Genomic DNA, 16,427 nt, shown 5'->3' with positions numbered 1-16,427 from the left:
AGAAAATTTATTTTTGCTTCATTAGCTCTAGTAACAAGGCAAAAAAAAGAAACAAAAGTGCAGAGAATTATAGGTATAACTTGATACAATAATCAGAAATCAAACATATATTTAGCAAATCATAATATGCATGTGATTAAAGCAGCCATATGTTGAAATTATTACCTTAAAGCTTGAAAAATGAGTGGCCAAGAATAGCTAAATGTTTATGCTTAGATTAAAAGGCATATGAAACACTTGTTTACTTGGATAATGCAGGGATCAGGACAGTTTAAAACCAAAGGTAGGTTGTATTTAACCAGCTCATTGTTTCTAAATTTGACATTAAGCTACTAGAGCATAGCCTTTAAAGTGAATGTGTAAATTAAGTAACATAACACAAACTCAGGTTATGGTGACTTAGCTCTTCATGACAAAACAATGTCATGTATTTTTTTCATTCTGTTTGACACAATTTGTATATATTGAGGACACAGGGGTTTTTTGCTGTCATAAACTGCATGCAAGGGAATGAAAAATACTGCTAAAATGCAAAAGAATTCTTTAGGGCAGTGTTTTTTCTTTTTTTTTTACTTAATGTTGCAAAGTACAAATATGATGGTAAAAAGAGGAATCTGTGCTGAATAAAATTCTTAACTGTTCGTATGTTCCTGAGGAAAATAATGTGAAGCAGATCACTTCACTTCAGGATGGTTGCTGTTTAATTTATTATTCATAAAAGAGTTCAACTTTCGATGGTGAGATATTTCACAGCCAACTTCTAATTTAAAAACAAGTATTTCTTTCAGTATTTATTAATAAATACAGTACATAGCATCATTATGTATAAATGTGGCAGAATGTTACCCTTCTGCATTTCCTCAAAGACAAAGGCATTGATCATGTAATTTTCATGCAAATATACTCTGACAGTGATCAAAGGAGGTTTTACTCATCAAAACATAATTTTGGGTTGGGCCCTGATGAATTGATACATCTAATTGCTGGGATTTTACATTTACTCATTTATCTACTGACTAAAGAATTTTTTTCTGCAGACCATGTATTTTTATGTGCTGCAAAATGAATGCTTATGCAGTACAATTATTTTTATCACATTATGATAAAGCACCTCAATCAAAGCTTTACCATTTTTAATCTCTTTGTACAATAGACTCAAGACAGCAGAGACTTTTTGTACCTGTAACTTGACTGATGCTAAATTCAGTAATACCATTGTATCACAAATTCAGAATTCTTGGAAAGACAATAATTTCTCCTACACTAAAAATTTCAATAGGAAAAGTACCTTTAGAGCTCAAACTTTTCCAGGCAAAAATTCGCTTTATCAAGCAGCAATTCCTAAGCATTTTCTTGCAGCGTGCAGGCTTCTGATGATACTGTTGCAAATCTTCATTCTGTTCATGTGTTTTCTTCTCAGGGGCTAACACTTCCATCCTAAACAAAAACTTAACCTTTAGTTTTCCTGAAGGATATATACACAGTTTAAATCCATAGACTGTGGGTAAGGGAGATGAGGGGAGAAGGAAGAGATGGACTGAGGATAAAGGGAAAAGCTTTAGGATTTCATTAACCATTATTCTTAGCTCATACATTGTTAGTATTAATTAACTTAAATGCAATTATTGTATTAATATTATTTTGTTTTGCACTACTTATCTGGAACATTTATGTATTTATGTATGTATGTATAAATATATAAATGGGGTAAAATCAGATTTTATCTACTATTTTTTAAAACTTTGATTTTACTTAAATGATATAAATGATATCTTTAGATGGTAAGTAAATATTTACCTCTTACCTTAATCAGTTGTCTAGGTAAAGAAAATAAGGTAATCCTCTATTATCTTTCCTATCTTAGCTTGACTTACATCAGTGTCATAGAGGAGAGCTGCATTCCTCTAGCTGTTATTGAAAGACAGCTGCTCTACCCAGAAAAGATGAATAGTTGGGATTCTGTGCTGCCTTAATGCCACTGTCACTCAAATGCAGAGAAGCAGCTGAGCCACTTGAAACCAGTTATACACTTGGGGACCATTTCTCTACACTACCTTCTGATTCACAGAGGCAGACCAATAAATTTTTACGTGACATTATTCTTCTTGATCGACTGACACTTTGAAGGAGCTGGGGACCATTAGCAACAACCAACACCGACTAGAACCTAACCAAAGACCTACACAGTTGCTACAAACGCAAGAAAAGGTACCTACCCAATTCTCCAAGACTTTGGTGCTACTCCAAGGTCACACAAGAGTCCTAAACAGCATTCCTGTTCGCTCTTCAGCGAGCTCCAGCCGGAGATGCCGAGGAGGTGACTGCTGCTGAGGACAGAACAACACTGCAAACCGTGGCAGCCCTTTGACAACCAGCCATAGACTGCACAGGGGAGCTACTCTGATTACAAACAGTAACTGTGCCCAGACAGTTGCAGAACACTAAAGTGGCCCCTATTTCACTCCCCTCTTTTTCTCTCACACCGTGCTCTCACACATGATCTGCATCTAACAACATTATACACAATATCTAAAGACAAAAGGTAGTAAAGAATCAAAGGAAAAAAAAATTGGCAGCGGTCACAGTACACACCAGAGTTTGTGAAACAAAGCTGACTTTTCAATTATAAACTTACTACCTCCTAAAGAAAGCAAGCTTAATGGAACACAGCACCTCACTCGCATCACGAGTTCCTACTGATTATGCAAAACAATTATGGAACAAGTTTCCATTTCCTGAAATTTATTTTTTAAAAGATACTAGAACTTAAAGGGTTTTTTAATCAGCTTCCCTTCGAACTGAATTAATCTTCATGCCAATTACATACATTTGCAAGTTTCACGCATGTGAAGTTCCCCGCATACATTGGAACTATGGCTTAACTATGTTGCTTCGTGCAAAATGTTACACAACCCCCCCACCTACCTATAACAACTGGAGACATCTCACGTCTATTTGCACAAGCTAGGACACCAATTCCACCTCTGGAAACAGTCTATCAATCAGCAGTAAATTCTGGTCATAACAGCAGAGAAGCATAGGCCTTAACGACTGATTTTTAGTCCAACTAAGTGAAGAGGAGCCCTCTGGTTCAGATTCACATCTAGGGATGTATTTCAGGCCTGTCACTACTTAGAACTGAACAAGGCCTGAATATGCACTCTTGGAACAGTTCTTGCTGGTATAAGGTCCTTTGAGTCCCAAGGCATGGCACAGCACTGCAGTCATGGCTGTGTTCCCATTGCAAGCTGCTACTAAAGTAAGCTGGATTTCAATGTGATAGTAGAGATTCTGAAACTTCTGAAACTTCATCAGAGAAACTTCCTCCAGTTTAAGCATATTTCACAGCTCTTTTGTCTTCTGTCTTTCAAAGGTGACATTCTGAGAATAAATATTAATTCTATATTGGTGTTCTACTGTTCTAAGAAATACATTTTCACCACAACATATTCCGTCTGGATTTCCAGATGATTACTGGGACAGAATTTTCAGTGCCAAGAGCAAAGCATGACTGTTAGTTATTACACAGAAATAATAGCTATTTTTTAAAGATAATGCTCTCAACTATTTCTACATGTCATCTTTGAATGAAACTAATGTACTCCAGAAATTAGAGTTCATCCCTCTGAAAACTGGCAGCTCACTTTTGATCAGAGTCTGTGCAAGGCATCCACAGAGAGTCACCCATCTTCTCCAGTTTAACACATCTATATCGCTCCTGTCCAGTACAAAGAGAAAACCAACACTGTGACCACGAGCACTGGAATATGTTGGCACGTAGCATAGCTCCAAAAACCTGAAACTGGAAAGCATTGTTAAAGTAATTTAAGATCAAGATTTCTGGATATAAACCTTAGAGAAACTGCCTGCCCATGTAACAGTCAGCTACAAAATCCCTGATGCTCCAGCTCAAGGGCTATGTCTCATGACATGTTCTGTCACACTTCTCAGAGGGCCAATTCAGAGCTGCCTCACCTCAGACATTCATTAATCCATAGACACAGGAGCTGATACAAGCATCTGGGAATGTATACTGCCTAGACATGAAGCAACTGTTCACATGCAATGGGAGGTTTCTGTATATGCCTCCACATTAGCATTTGAATAAAGTCTTCAGGAGGGACAAGAATACAGAGGACCTTCGCCAGAGATGGGAAATGTGAAAGCACAAATTTGATAACACTACTTGGGAGGCCATGGAAAGGTAGAATCCTTGCTGAAATCTTTAGGGTTTATTTCTGATAACCATGTCTTATTAGCCAACATGTGAAGAGGTTCACTTGAGATATAACTCCAGATGAAAAAATATTTTTAAAAAAATGGTTTGGAATATATCAAGAGGTTGAGATCACACTGTATCTGTTTCTTTACTTCAAAACTTAATCAATACCATAGCGGTTTTCTTCTATAATAGAAGTATACATCAATCAGAAGTTCTTTGTGCTGCTAATCATCATGTTATAATTTTGTAGAAAATTTAAAATAAACTTAAGCTATAGAAAAGTTCAAGGTATCATTGATTTTTTTCCAAGCAAATGATACTGTACCTCATATAATCATAATACTTAATTTATAAAAGGAATTAACATCACGATTCTGCAGCAATGCACTTGATTTACCTCTTTCTCCTCTACAAATCATGTTCTCTAACTTTGAGAAAATTAAATGGATTGGTAGTGAATTCCACATTTACAAACCCAAGGACTGTAAAAAATTCATTACATGCAATATTGGAGAAAAACTGGTCATATTGTAAATAACATGAGAAAAGTATCATGTGTGGAAAGGACTTCAATCCAGCCTGCAAAGGATCTTTCCCTTTCCTTGATACATCAAATACATTGAATCATTTAACAAGTTAGGCCAAATGAAAAGGGAGTTAAAGAGCACTCTACAGAACGGGATCAATCTCAGAATCTGGGGATAGGGAGATCTTACAACTGGAATTGAGTAGTAAAACAGGTAAGAAAGTAAATAAACAGATCTATGCACTAGTGAGAATATCAGCAACAAGACAAATGAGGAGAAACGACCTGCAAAAAACCTGAAATACCTCTGGTCTGAGCCCTCACATGTTACTGCAGAAGTAACCAGGAACTTGCACTCTTCCTAAGCACAGGCAAGTCAGGAAAAGTTCACAGAGACAGGACTGCCTAAAGAAAGGTTTTCATTATTTTGTGTTATTGGATTTTATCTGTAATCTGTTACATCCAAAAATAAAGCTGCTTTTCTTTATAAAATTTGTTATTTCCTATTGATGGTTAAATAACTGTTTTTATGAGTGATCTGAATCTTACAAGCTAAAAAATCCAGAGAGTCACAAGCTGATGAATCATATAAGGGCTATGTGATGCCACACAGCTACAGACATTTTGAGCAATAATTATTTGGACTACCCAGTCTTTTAACTGGGTGTACATGAGCATGGGTACGACAACAGCATGTATGCAAGTTTTCCCTTAAAACTGCTGAATCAGATTTGATCTTTGCGAAAATGAAACTGAACTTTAGACATTTAGAATTATGGAAAACTATCTAATTCTTCCCTTGATAATGAAATAACTGTTGGGAAAACTAGAGGCGTCATTATAGAGTGAGAAATAGCTCAAGGATATTCCAGGTGAAACAGTCAAAACTGCATGGCATCTATATGGAATTCTGGGGGTAATTTTCACAGAACTGACTAGTTGGATTAGCTGACTACTCCAGCACAATTATTTCAAGAACGTTCACTGATGACTATGTGTTTTCAAAGAAGTCTTGAAGAAAGAAATTGTTTAATGTCAAAGATGAAGGTGGGTTAAACCAGTGATGTCTGCTGAAAACTTTGGGCCACTAGAGATTGCAGCTGTAAGCTGTGAAATGAAAACTGAAAAACAGGGCAAGCTTAAAGAGCCCAGTTCTGGATGAACGTGTGGGTGACTGCTGACATATTAGGGGATATTACAATGAGATGCTTCAGAGACAAAGCAGGGTTTAGTTTGGTTTTGTTTTGTTTTTCTCAGCAGAAGCAATTTTCAATAGTATTTTATGATACCCAATTTTGGTAGATGAAGGAAAGGATTTGTGATTGGAAAGGAAAATTCCATTATCTTTCTGTAGAATGAAAAATGGAACAGAAAAAGATGGGAAGCAAAAATATATCAGCCATTGTATAGTGCTCTCTAAGGCTTTGCTGTTGCATAAACTTGAGCTCTATTAACATATTTCTATCCTTTTCAACATTTGCTTGTCTATTTATAGGCCAAAAAAAAATGACAATTGGACAAATACCAGAAAACAAAAGCTTCTTGTATGCTTCAGTGTTGACTAAAATTTTGGGTTCTACTTTTGCCAAGAGAAAGCAGGCAAATCTTAGTTTTACTTCGACATAGTGAAGAGGTTAGCAGGCCAGTCTCCCTGGAAAGTCTGTGGGAAGTATTTGATGATACTCCATAAGTACAGGGAGAACTAGTATCTCGATTTTTTTTTCACCTCATAGAGATCATCCTTCTTTATGTATAAAAATGTCTTTAGGTCTTGCTTGTTCATGCACAGTGAATCTATACTGTAAATGAGGAGCAAAGAAAAGAAATAGGAATAGTGGGGCAGCACTGCCCCAGAATTCTTTTGGTTTATTTCGCCCTGGACGTCTTGCTGGCACAGCACAGGTTAATAATTGATTTCAGGTTGTATTCAGGTTGCCTGGATTAGATGGAAAACAAATGTGTTCTCGTATGTTATGTCACAGTGCTTGTGGGCAATGCAGGTGACAGGAACACATTCTGATACCTTCAACAATTATTTGACCAACGCAAGAACTAAGGGCAAAGTAACTTACAGGAAGTATTTCTGGGTAGGAATTTCAGAGAGCTCCTTCATTGTGCCAGAGGAATTTCATGTCATAATTAGCCCTCCTGGGGTTATAGATGTATCAGGATGAGCTCTCACTGGATGATTAAGTAGCCAAACGAAACTGAGAGAAAGGGTTTACATCCTGTCAGATTATAATGATAAGAGAGATGGCAGTGACTCCAATATGGGTAGAAAGAATTTTAATGTTAATCCATTGTTAATGGCAATTAAAACATTCCCGCTTGCTATTAGCATTTCTCTGGGATGCATATATCTACTCCCATTGGTTAAAGTGACAGGGGTTTTTAGATGTTCAGTGGTAATAAATATTTCTCAGCAAAGAGAAATGTAGTCTATTTACTGGTGAAAAATTAGAGTTTTATGGCTGCCAAGAAGCTTTCTTGTCAATATGTCAAAGGCTTGATTCTTACAGGACTTATTACAGGTACAGAGTAACCTTTCATTCTCCGAAATCTCAGGAGGAAATCTGACTAATAAGAGAGGATAAAAAGGATATGCCAGCCCTAAGAACTTTTCAGTTATTTCCAAAAGTTTCTTTTCTCATAACTATCAGAACTCCATTTTAGATGATGATCACTACTTTGGAAAGTGCTACATTTTGCTTTTGGTCAGGCTCCTAATTAGCCCAATATTTGTCAAAATATCCCTAGAAACTATCTGGAATTTCCTTTCCCTGTGGATCTTTAGCATTTATATATTATTTATAACTAAAGAAATATGAAACAAACTGTCCATCTTTATTTTGTGGCATGGAGTTTCCAAAAAGCAACAAAAATAAATTTTTCCAGGAGATATAAACAATTGTTTTTTTCCATATGTATAGATCACCAAGTACAGACAGAGAAATGGTGTTCAATTCTCACATATCCATTTAATTAATTTTTTATGATTCCACAGAATTAAGAACATATCCAGTAATCCTCATAGGGAGAGTGACTTATTTATGAACATCTAAGTAGTTTTGGAAGCAGTGAAAAACACAAGTAGCACAGCACCGGTAACAAGAAAGGGATCGCTACCTCCTGCTCCTATCCAAAAAGAAGCAGCTTATCAGAGAGTGAGCTGCAGATGGGGTAATGCCAATAAATTAAGCTAATTGAACAATGGCAAAACATTTCCATGATCCCTTTCTTTGCCTCGTTGTTTTTATTGCTTGTATCTGAAATTATTATTTCTAAGGTACAGTCTCCTTCATCTGAGGTACTTTCAGACATAAACAACTTCGAATTAAAAAATTCTTTAATAAATCATCTACAAAATGAGTTCATAACTGCTAAAAAGCAATCATCATTGCTGTCTTTTACTCATTGAAGAACAGGAAAAAAATTGGAATGATTTCAGAGGCTATAATGTCATGTTGATATATACAGTCCTTTAAATGGTAAAAGAAGAGAAAGGAAAAGGGGTGCAGCTGAGCAACTAATTGAATAGCTGAAATGAGAAGCTTCTAAAAATTTAGTTGACCATGAGAAGTGTTTTATCCATAATACAGTCAGTGAAGAAGGAGCTTGAGGAGACAGAAGAATGTTACTTCTCGGACAGGAAGCAAAACAGATCTCATATTTAATTTTGGTTTCAAATAAAATTGATTATAAACCAGTAGATGAGAAGCTTTGTGATTCCATGTTTCAGTAGAACATAACTCATATATTTCCTAAAAAAGGACACAGAAGCCTCATTTACCAGGCATGTATATATTTCTTGGAGACAGTACACATGAATCAGTATGAACATATTTGTCACTTGGATCTCTGATGAAGTATCAGCTGAACTTTTAAGTGATCTTCCAAATTTTGGAGAAAACAATGCAGATTGGATACAAACTTGCATTTTTAGGCTGTCACACAAATAAAATCATGTTGAAAATTATCATCTCACTAACTTCATGCTTGTTGCATTATGCTCAGCAAAATAATGATAAACATCTCTAGGACAATGGAATAGGAGATAAAAGCAAAAATATTTTCAGAAAGAATTTAAAGCTGTGGTTATTTGGATATACATGGAAAGAGAACAAAGCTATGAAGCAGATGAAATAAAAGTAGCAGAAATTTCTGACTTTTAAAACAGGTTTTCATATGTTGTTATAAAATTATTTGCAAACAATTATAAAACTGTTCGCAAACAATTTGTACTTTCTGAGATACAAACACTCTCAAAAATTGAACAGAGGTTGAGAGAATATAAATTTAGAATATAATCAACTGCACTATACTAAAGGCACATTGTGGTAAGACGAAAGAAACTTAGGAGGACGAAACAATGCTAGCAAGAAGATAATTTATTATTTAAAAAGGTAATAGGAGGAGCTTTTTTATGCAATTTTTGAGTGACTACATTTTATATATGGTATTTAAACATATTAGAATTTAGTAAGTTCAATTAATAAGTGGCATGTTTTTTGTTGCCTCATACAAATAAATTTACCTGAACTATTGGATCCGTTAACAAATAGCAAGTCAAAATTGTCTCCTCAGAAACATGCAGCAGCTTTCTTTACTTCTAGGGCTGTCCAGCTATGTTTAGTCTTCACAACATTAGACAACATTCACAGCAGTCAAAAATAGTTGCATGTGTCATGGACATTAAGAAAAGGGTTCAAGTTGGTTATAAATATCTAGAGGCCAAGCTGATCGATACTTGCAATTTAGGTTCAAGCTGAATCAGCATCAGGCAGGCTGAATGCCCACACCACTAAACACATGGGCCACCCATACAATTAAAAATGCTTACTTTATAAGGATTTACTGTTTGTTGTGAATGTGCCTGACAGCAATGGGAACAGAAATAATCTGTTCTGTCACAGAACAGAGAAAGTACAAGTGCTGTATGAAAGTCTTCCACTGGAACAACTACATCTAATGTTTTTTACATCTAAATTCTTAGTCTAATTGGAGAGACTAATGGGTCAGTTAATTAGCAAAACTTCTACTTGTGGTGTCTTTTGTGGCTGCAGAAAATGAACAGAAAACACACAAAATATGTTACCAAACAATTAGAGCTACAGTTTTACCATTAAAAGAGACAGCTTTGCTCAGTAATTAGCACACAGAATATCAGCACCTAAAGAAAACCCTTTTAATAGCCACGTTCAAACTACTGATTTTCCACAACAGCCTAATGATCCTTATGCAGGACTAAAAGCGAGGATAAAAGAGTGCCATAGGAGTCAGGAGCTTCTCATCAATTTATTAATCCCTATCTCAGATGCAAACACACATTAGAATATTTTTTTTTAAACTTCAATACAAAAAACCTGTCTTATACACTTATGTAAGTGTACACTTATGCACTTATATAAGTGAACTTCCACACTTGCATAAGACTGTTTTCATATTTCTAACCACCTAAAATTCCCTCTAAGGCACAGTGTAACCAAATTGTACAGCACAGACTTTCTACAGTTGCCAACACTTTTCAGAATTCCCATAACTGGAACACCTGGGAGGCTTTTCTTACTCACAATAATCTTGAAATATTAAAACAGAACTTTTCATTACAGAAAGAACTTTATCAGCATGGGCCTTAATCTAGTGATATATTTACACAAGCCCACGTCAGGGAAAAGCTGATTATTGTATTACTTGTGGGGGGAAAAACAGGTTTTTTAAGTGGTTTAGCAGGGCAGCACTATTTAGAATTGAAAGACTGCTGTTCATGAATATTCAAGACATGGTGTTATCTTTGATTATATACTGTCAACATACGTTAAATGCCTGTCCAGGTGGAGCAGTGACAGTGTATTTACAGTGGTACTGAGAAATCCTCAGAGGAAACGGTGATACAGGTTACTCGGAAACTACAGAAACAGATTCATCAATGACATGCCTTATTCTAACACTTCACAATGACAGCAAGCATTCTGCAAGCTCCCACCACCACCCTTCAGAAAACCAACAGTTGTCACTTCCCAGTCAACTAGCAAGCTCTCAGGAATCTGTGTTGTTACTGCACAATAGCTGGGCAGGAAAGAAACAGGGAAGCTGTAATTTAGTAGTCTCACACTTTTGCATTGCAGCGGATTTTACATCATTTGGAAGATGTATTTGCGAGACAAAGAAAAGTCTCATTTTTATCTATATTTATTAAATAAGAGAAAACTCAGTTACTTCTCATTGTTAATGAAAAAGTATAATTATTTTTTAATTTTCCTCTTTGGCCAAATACACACATAAAACATAATTATCTTTCAAAAAGTGAGACTGGAGTTAGGCTATGCTAATAAAGGATAAAAAATGTAAAATTTAATGTATTTCTATAGCGCTTATGAAGACAGCATTGCTGGAGACTGTTCATCTTCAACTAATTATATTAAACTTTAGACTCAGTAACTGCACATTTTGACAGCTAAACATCAAACACTTAGTTTTTTATGAACCCAAGGAGCCTGAAAAGATACCAGCAAGTTACAGCTGTTATCTATGTTAGACGTGGGTACTTTATGTGTCTTCTCAATCAAGTGACATAAAGATGTCTGAGACAGGACCTTAGCTACATGCTCTGCTGTCACTACTGTGATCCACGGAGGATTGGAACTCAATGATCTTTAGGGTCCCTTCCAACCCAGGCAATTCTATTATTCTATGATATCCACCAGCTTTCATATCTGTCTTTCAGTTATGTCACTGTTCATTAAGTTTTACTGTGTCATAGGTAAGATGCTATTAAACACGAATGGTAGGGGTTACTCATTAGTGAGAATACGTCTATGAATGGAGAAGGGATTGGCTCTTGGTCCAACTTGTCAATGATTTTATCAGCAATTTAAAGGATGCTAATTATTTGCTTAGATGGACAAATGCAAAGATCTATGTAATAAATAATCAAGAGGACATTTTACTGTTAGGGGATAAACTCAAAAAGTTTTTTTTTCAGTTCAGCAAAATGCAAGCCCACACTTCTAAACATAAGGAATAGAGACTTTATCATTGTTCAAAACAAAAAACCCCTAAGGCCATACCAGACAAGNAATTGGGGGGGGGGTCTTCCCAATTGAGGCTGGGGGAGGCCTTCATCACCTTCCTCATCACTTTGTCCTCCAACTGCCCTTGACGAGCAATCGACCAATCACAACAGACCAATTAAAACAGTTTATACAGAAGTTCTCCCTCCAAGGCCAAATCCACTGCTCTATCAGCAGACTTGGCAGGCGAAAACATAAACTTTCGCAGGTGGCTAGGGACAAACACAGACCAAAAAATAACATCCCAACTTCGCCCCGATACAAAGCCCACACTTCTAAACATAAGGAATAGAGACTTTATCATTGTTCAAAACAAAAAACCCCTAAGGCCATACCAGACAAGCATTCTGGTTCAGGGTGCAAACTTCCAAAGAGATGAGAAAACAGAGGAGTAACTTCAAAGGATGACTGCAAAGTAAAGGAAGTAAAGGGATTACTACATCTCTCTGTGAAGATACTCATCAGTGGAAAAGAGATCTGAACACAGAAAACTTTTGAGAATGATGGGCATGGAGTAATTATGATTGAAAAGTTGAAAACTGAAGCTGGAAAATCTGGAAAATAACATAAAAAATTAAAGTAATTAAAGAAGAGTCGTGATCCCTTTATTGGTTTGTTTTGTTAAAAATAATAATCATATTTGAAACATAAACCATGATCCAATTCCTGTGAAAAAAAGATTCTGCCTGAAGCAGGTCAGCTTAGAAGATTACTGTGATCATCTCTGGATTTTAAAAAATGCTGTTTTTTGCAAGATTGAAGGAAAGAGGACTATGTTGTTCTCCCCTCATTTCACAGATTGTTTTCAAGGCTACCTTCATCATCATTTAAAGCTGAAAATATGACCGTAAAAACATGAATATAGAACACGGTTCTGTAGCAATTCTGTCTGATTTTCTTGCGAATACCAGAGTTTATGACAATGCTTCTAACACCACCTAAATTCTAGCAAGTGAATTCAAGAATAAGCATTTTTTTTAAGGATGAAGTCACTTGTCTGCATTTGCTTATGTTGTACTTCAGCACAGAAGAGTGTCAAAGCTCCACACAAATCTGTATGTAATCAGATGATTATAATTTAGCACTATGTTAAATGCCCAAGTGATTAAAACACATGAATAATTGAAGGGATTCCTAATGGAATAATTACAATAATGTTCTTTAGTATATCCCTATTTTCATAGCTTTAGGCAATACCAAGTGGTTCAAATTAATAAATAATCTCACAGATCAGATGACTTTCCAGGACCTACAGTTCAGTACTTGAAACAATTGGTCAGGAAGGCAGTCATAAACATTGCAAATAATAATGAGATTTTTGACCTTCCGGTGTCATGCAAATTGATGTGTGCCTGACATAGGCAGATTTTGCTGCTAAACTCAAAAGCTTTCAGCTTTGTCATTGTCTCCATCTTGTACTTGGATGTGTTAACTCAAAAAGATACTAAAATAGAAAAGTAAAACCAGGGAACAGAGTTAGAAAGAAATTAATATTCTTTTTCAAAAAATATACATATATCTAGTTCCTGTAAAAGAAAAATTATTAAATATTTTATATTAAATGAGGATGTATATCATATGCTGACAATTAATGTATAGAGATCTATAATATGGGTTATTCTCCAGTACCTAACTTTTCAGATTGTAAAATCAAGTCCAATTAATGAGAAATAGGCATTCATACCACTTATTTGACCTTTTTCTTCTAAGCTTCGCTTCTCATATGCTGATTTTCTTTCTTTCTTTTTTATTATGATTTCTATTCATTTTTCATTCATTTATGGCAGTACTGAGTAACTGGGGTCCACCAGCTGAAATATTGTGATTTTCACAGTTTGGTATAGCCACTTCTGCCATATACCATATAATGGTCAAGCAAAATAATGCTAATTTCTCTTCTGCAATGACAACTGAGCAAGCTTTAACTGTAGAATTGAGCAAGCTATACAGAGGTGGTTAAGTACCATTATTATCCTCTATCACAGATCAGAAAACCAAGAGATTAAATTAAGTGACTAGCTTAGAAATATTGTCAGACTGGAGGCACAAGAGCAATTGAAGAAAAATGTTAAGTATGTCCATTGGTAGTAATAAAAAAGACACAAACATTCAGGATAACATGCAGGTTCTACAAGGAATGCCCCACGCTCCTGATAAGGAGCACTGCAGCAGTACTTGGTGTGCATGTTCATGGCAGGTGTTCCCAGCAGTGATGCCACACACCAATACCAATGGACTGTGTTGATACTGCTACATACTGCAGTACAGTGAAGTGATATATCAACACCTGCATATATTAAACCGTAAAAATTATTTCAGTAGACTTAAAGAAACTCCTGACTGCGATTATGTAATGAGGGAGGGAGACTGAAATAAGAACAGGAGGAAGGAGACAGAAGGAAGGCGAAAGGAGAAGAAATGTTGCTGCAATTAGGATTTCCCATACCATACCTTTCTTTTTGCATTTGAAATTCAATTTCTGATGAAAAAATCAATGCTGAGAATGAAAGCTACAGATTCAGGATGTGGCATTATCAAATTCCTTTTTTAATTTCCCCATATTAAAACACTGATAAAAGAGAATTCTACCAGTACATGTAATTAATATAGCAGTTGTCCCACAGCTCCCTAAACTCTTTTCTGTTATCACTGTTCATCTAAGAAGAGAAAAGGGTTCAGCCCATATTTTGAGAAATTAACACTTTGCAGAAGGATGAAAGGGTAACTTAGCATCCAGATACTTCTCCCAGACCTAATTCTGTATCATGTTAGCATTGCTAAGGATCCTATGAAGTTGTGATTACCCAGGATAGTTAAGTACCATGGCATTTACCATACCAACTGGATCATTATCACAAACCAAATTCTATTTTAGGCAACTGCATTTTGCATTCCTACATTCCTTTGACAATTCATTGAAACTATATTGTAGCACTTCAAAAGGTTCTTTTCAAATAGCCATCACAAATCCAAGGGGGCAAGTTGTTATTTAATATCTCTATACAGATTCTAGAAAGCAAGATTTCTTGATGTATGAACTTTTAGCATAAGGATGAAAAAACATGGTAGCTCAGTCCATCTTCATGAAACAGCACATTAATTTTCACCTTCCCACAGTAATACATACTACTTTCTACTTATTTTAAATGGCCAAATTAATCTAAAAAGGAACATTTGCATTACTGAACAATCTCCAACTTTGCTAAATGCCTGTCAAAATACTTCACGTTCTCATTTCCATTTTAAGTGATACATTAAAATATGAGTATACACAGGTTTTTACACCATGACAAATTACTTCTTTCCAGATACTAATTTTGCAGAAAAACAGAACTTTTTGTATTAACAACTCTGTATTAAAAAGATTCTGTCAGAAGATTTTCAGAGAGTGTTTCCATGTAAAAACTATTTAGCTGAAAACATCACTACTTATCACAAGTCATCTGCAGACATTTATAAATTGCAGTTTTTCATAGTGGTAGCAAATTAAGTTTTTGTGTTGGAAAAATATACCCACCCGAATAAGATAAAAAAAAATTAAAATTGCTGTGTTAGAGAGAAGTGAAGACTAGAGAAGCCATCTGACTTCTAGTATTCAACTTCCCTCATTACATTGAGTGGGTAAATTTCCTCAATTTTATCTATAGTCCTGTAGAGAGATGCCGAAACAGAGGGCGATCCAGAATTCCTGCGTGTTCTGCCCTAAACTGTCCTGTTCTGGCTACATTTTCAACCTGATTAAGTGCCTAGAGTCAGGCACTGTGAACGTATTTCGTTATGTCCATTCAATCTCTATCAAGTCCTAGCACTCATAGGCACTGTGGGATCATGAAATGCAAAAGAGCCATAAAATTGAAAGTTATATTTCTAGCAGTGCAATAGAAGCCATTAAAAAGCCATTACCTACCAATAGTTGATGTATGTCAGCTACTTATAATGCCCTATCGTAAGTAAGGGTATTTGTGAGTGGAGAGGGCAGGCAGGATGGGGGAACTCAAACAATAACACCTCAGGGTGGTAAGCACTGACAGTACTAATTCTTTACAGCAACAGCAATAGGGTAACCAAATAATAAAATCTATAAACTGCCAAAAAGACAAGGAGAAAGTTCTACACTATTTCACAACTGGTCTGAAGTAGACTGCATATCCATTTCACAGAACACACATTCAAAAAGCTCCTGCCTAGAGGCTGTCATCCCTTACTGCATTATGGAAGTACCTAATGGCTCCAGTATATTAGGTACTATACAAACACATATTAAGAAATATTTCCTTTTCCTCTGAAGAACAATAAAAATAGACAAAATGAAGGCCAGGCATAAGGATGCATCCACTGTCTCCATTTGACAGATGGGGAAGGGAAGCCCAGCGAGACCAAATGATTTGCCTGAGGCAGCAAAATCAGGAATCTGACCTAGACAGCTTAAGTTCCAGATCAGCGCCTTCTCTCATTAATATCTGCTTCTTTATGCATTTTTGCCATAACCAAGCAACTGAAGGAGCACTGCTTTGGCCCAGGTTTAACAGGATCACAGTCTTAAAATGATACACAGGAGTCAGTAACTTCAAAACTCAGATGATAAATTTTAGGCTGTATTGATTTCAGT

General features: G+C 35.9%; 1 protein-coding gene across 4 annotated transcripts in view; it reads right to left on the bottom strand.

Moving 5' to 3' along the window:
• Nucleotides 1–16,427, bottom strand: part of KCNIP4 (potassium voltage-gated channel interacting protein 4) — a 413,215-nt gene that overhangs the window by 371,024 nt on the left and 25,764 nt on the right. Inside the window, exons 1-2 of one of the 4 annotated variants that reach the window (XM_017838221.1) lie at nucleotides 2,217–2,371; nucleotides 1,289–1,437 (exon numbers count right to left, since the gene is read on the bottom strand). The exons of 2 other annotated variants lie outside the window; for them this stretch is intronic. In XM_017838221.1, coding sequence (XP_017693710.1) covers nucleotides 1,289–1,436 — 148 coding nt within the window. In that variant the 5' untranslated portion in view covers nucleotide 1,437; nucleotides 2,217–2,371. Of the gene's footprint in view, nucleotides 1–1,288; nucleotides 1,438–1,804; nucleotides 1,928–2,216; nucleotides 2,372–16,427 lie in introns of those variants that run through there. One more of the 4 variants, XM_017838298.1, reaches the window with a different exon arrangement.

The sequence above is a fragment of the Lepidothrix coronata genome, unplaced genomic scaffold, assembly GCF_001604755.1.
Source record: "Lepidothrix coronata isolate B3197 unplaced genomic scaffold, Lepidothrix_coronata-1.0 Scaffold0, whole genome shotgun sequence".
Lineage (NCBI taxonomy): Eukaryota > Metazoa > Chordata > Aves > Passeriformes > Pipridae > Lepidothrix > Lepidothrix coronata.
Note: the sequence above shows the minus strand (reverse complement) of the source record. Positions and strands in the feature narration are given on the sequence as shown.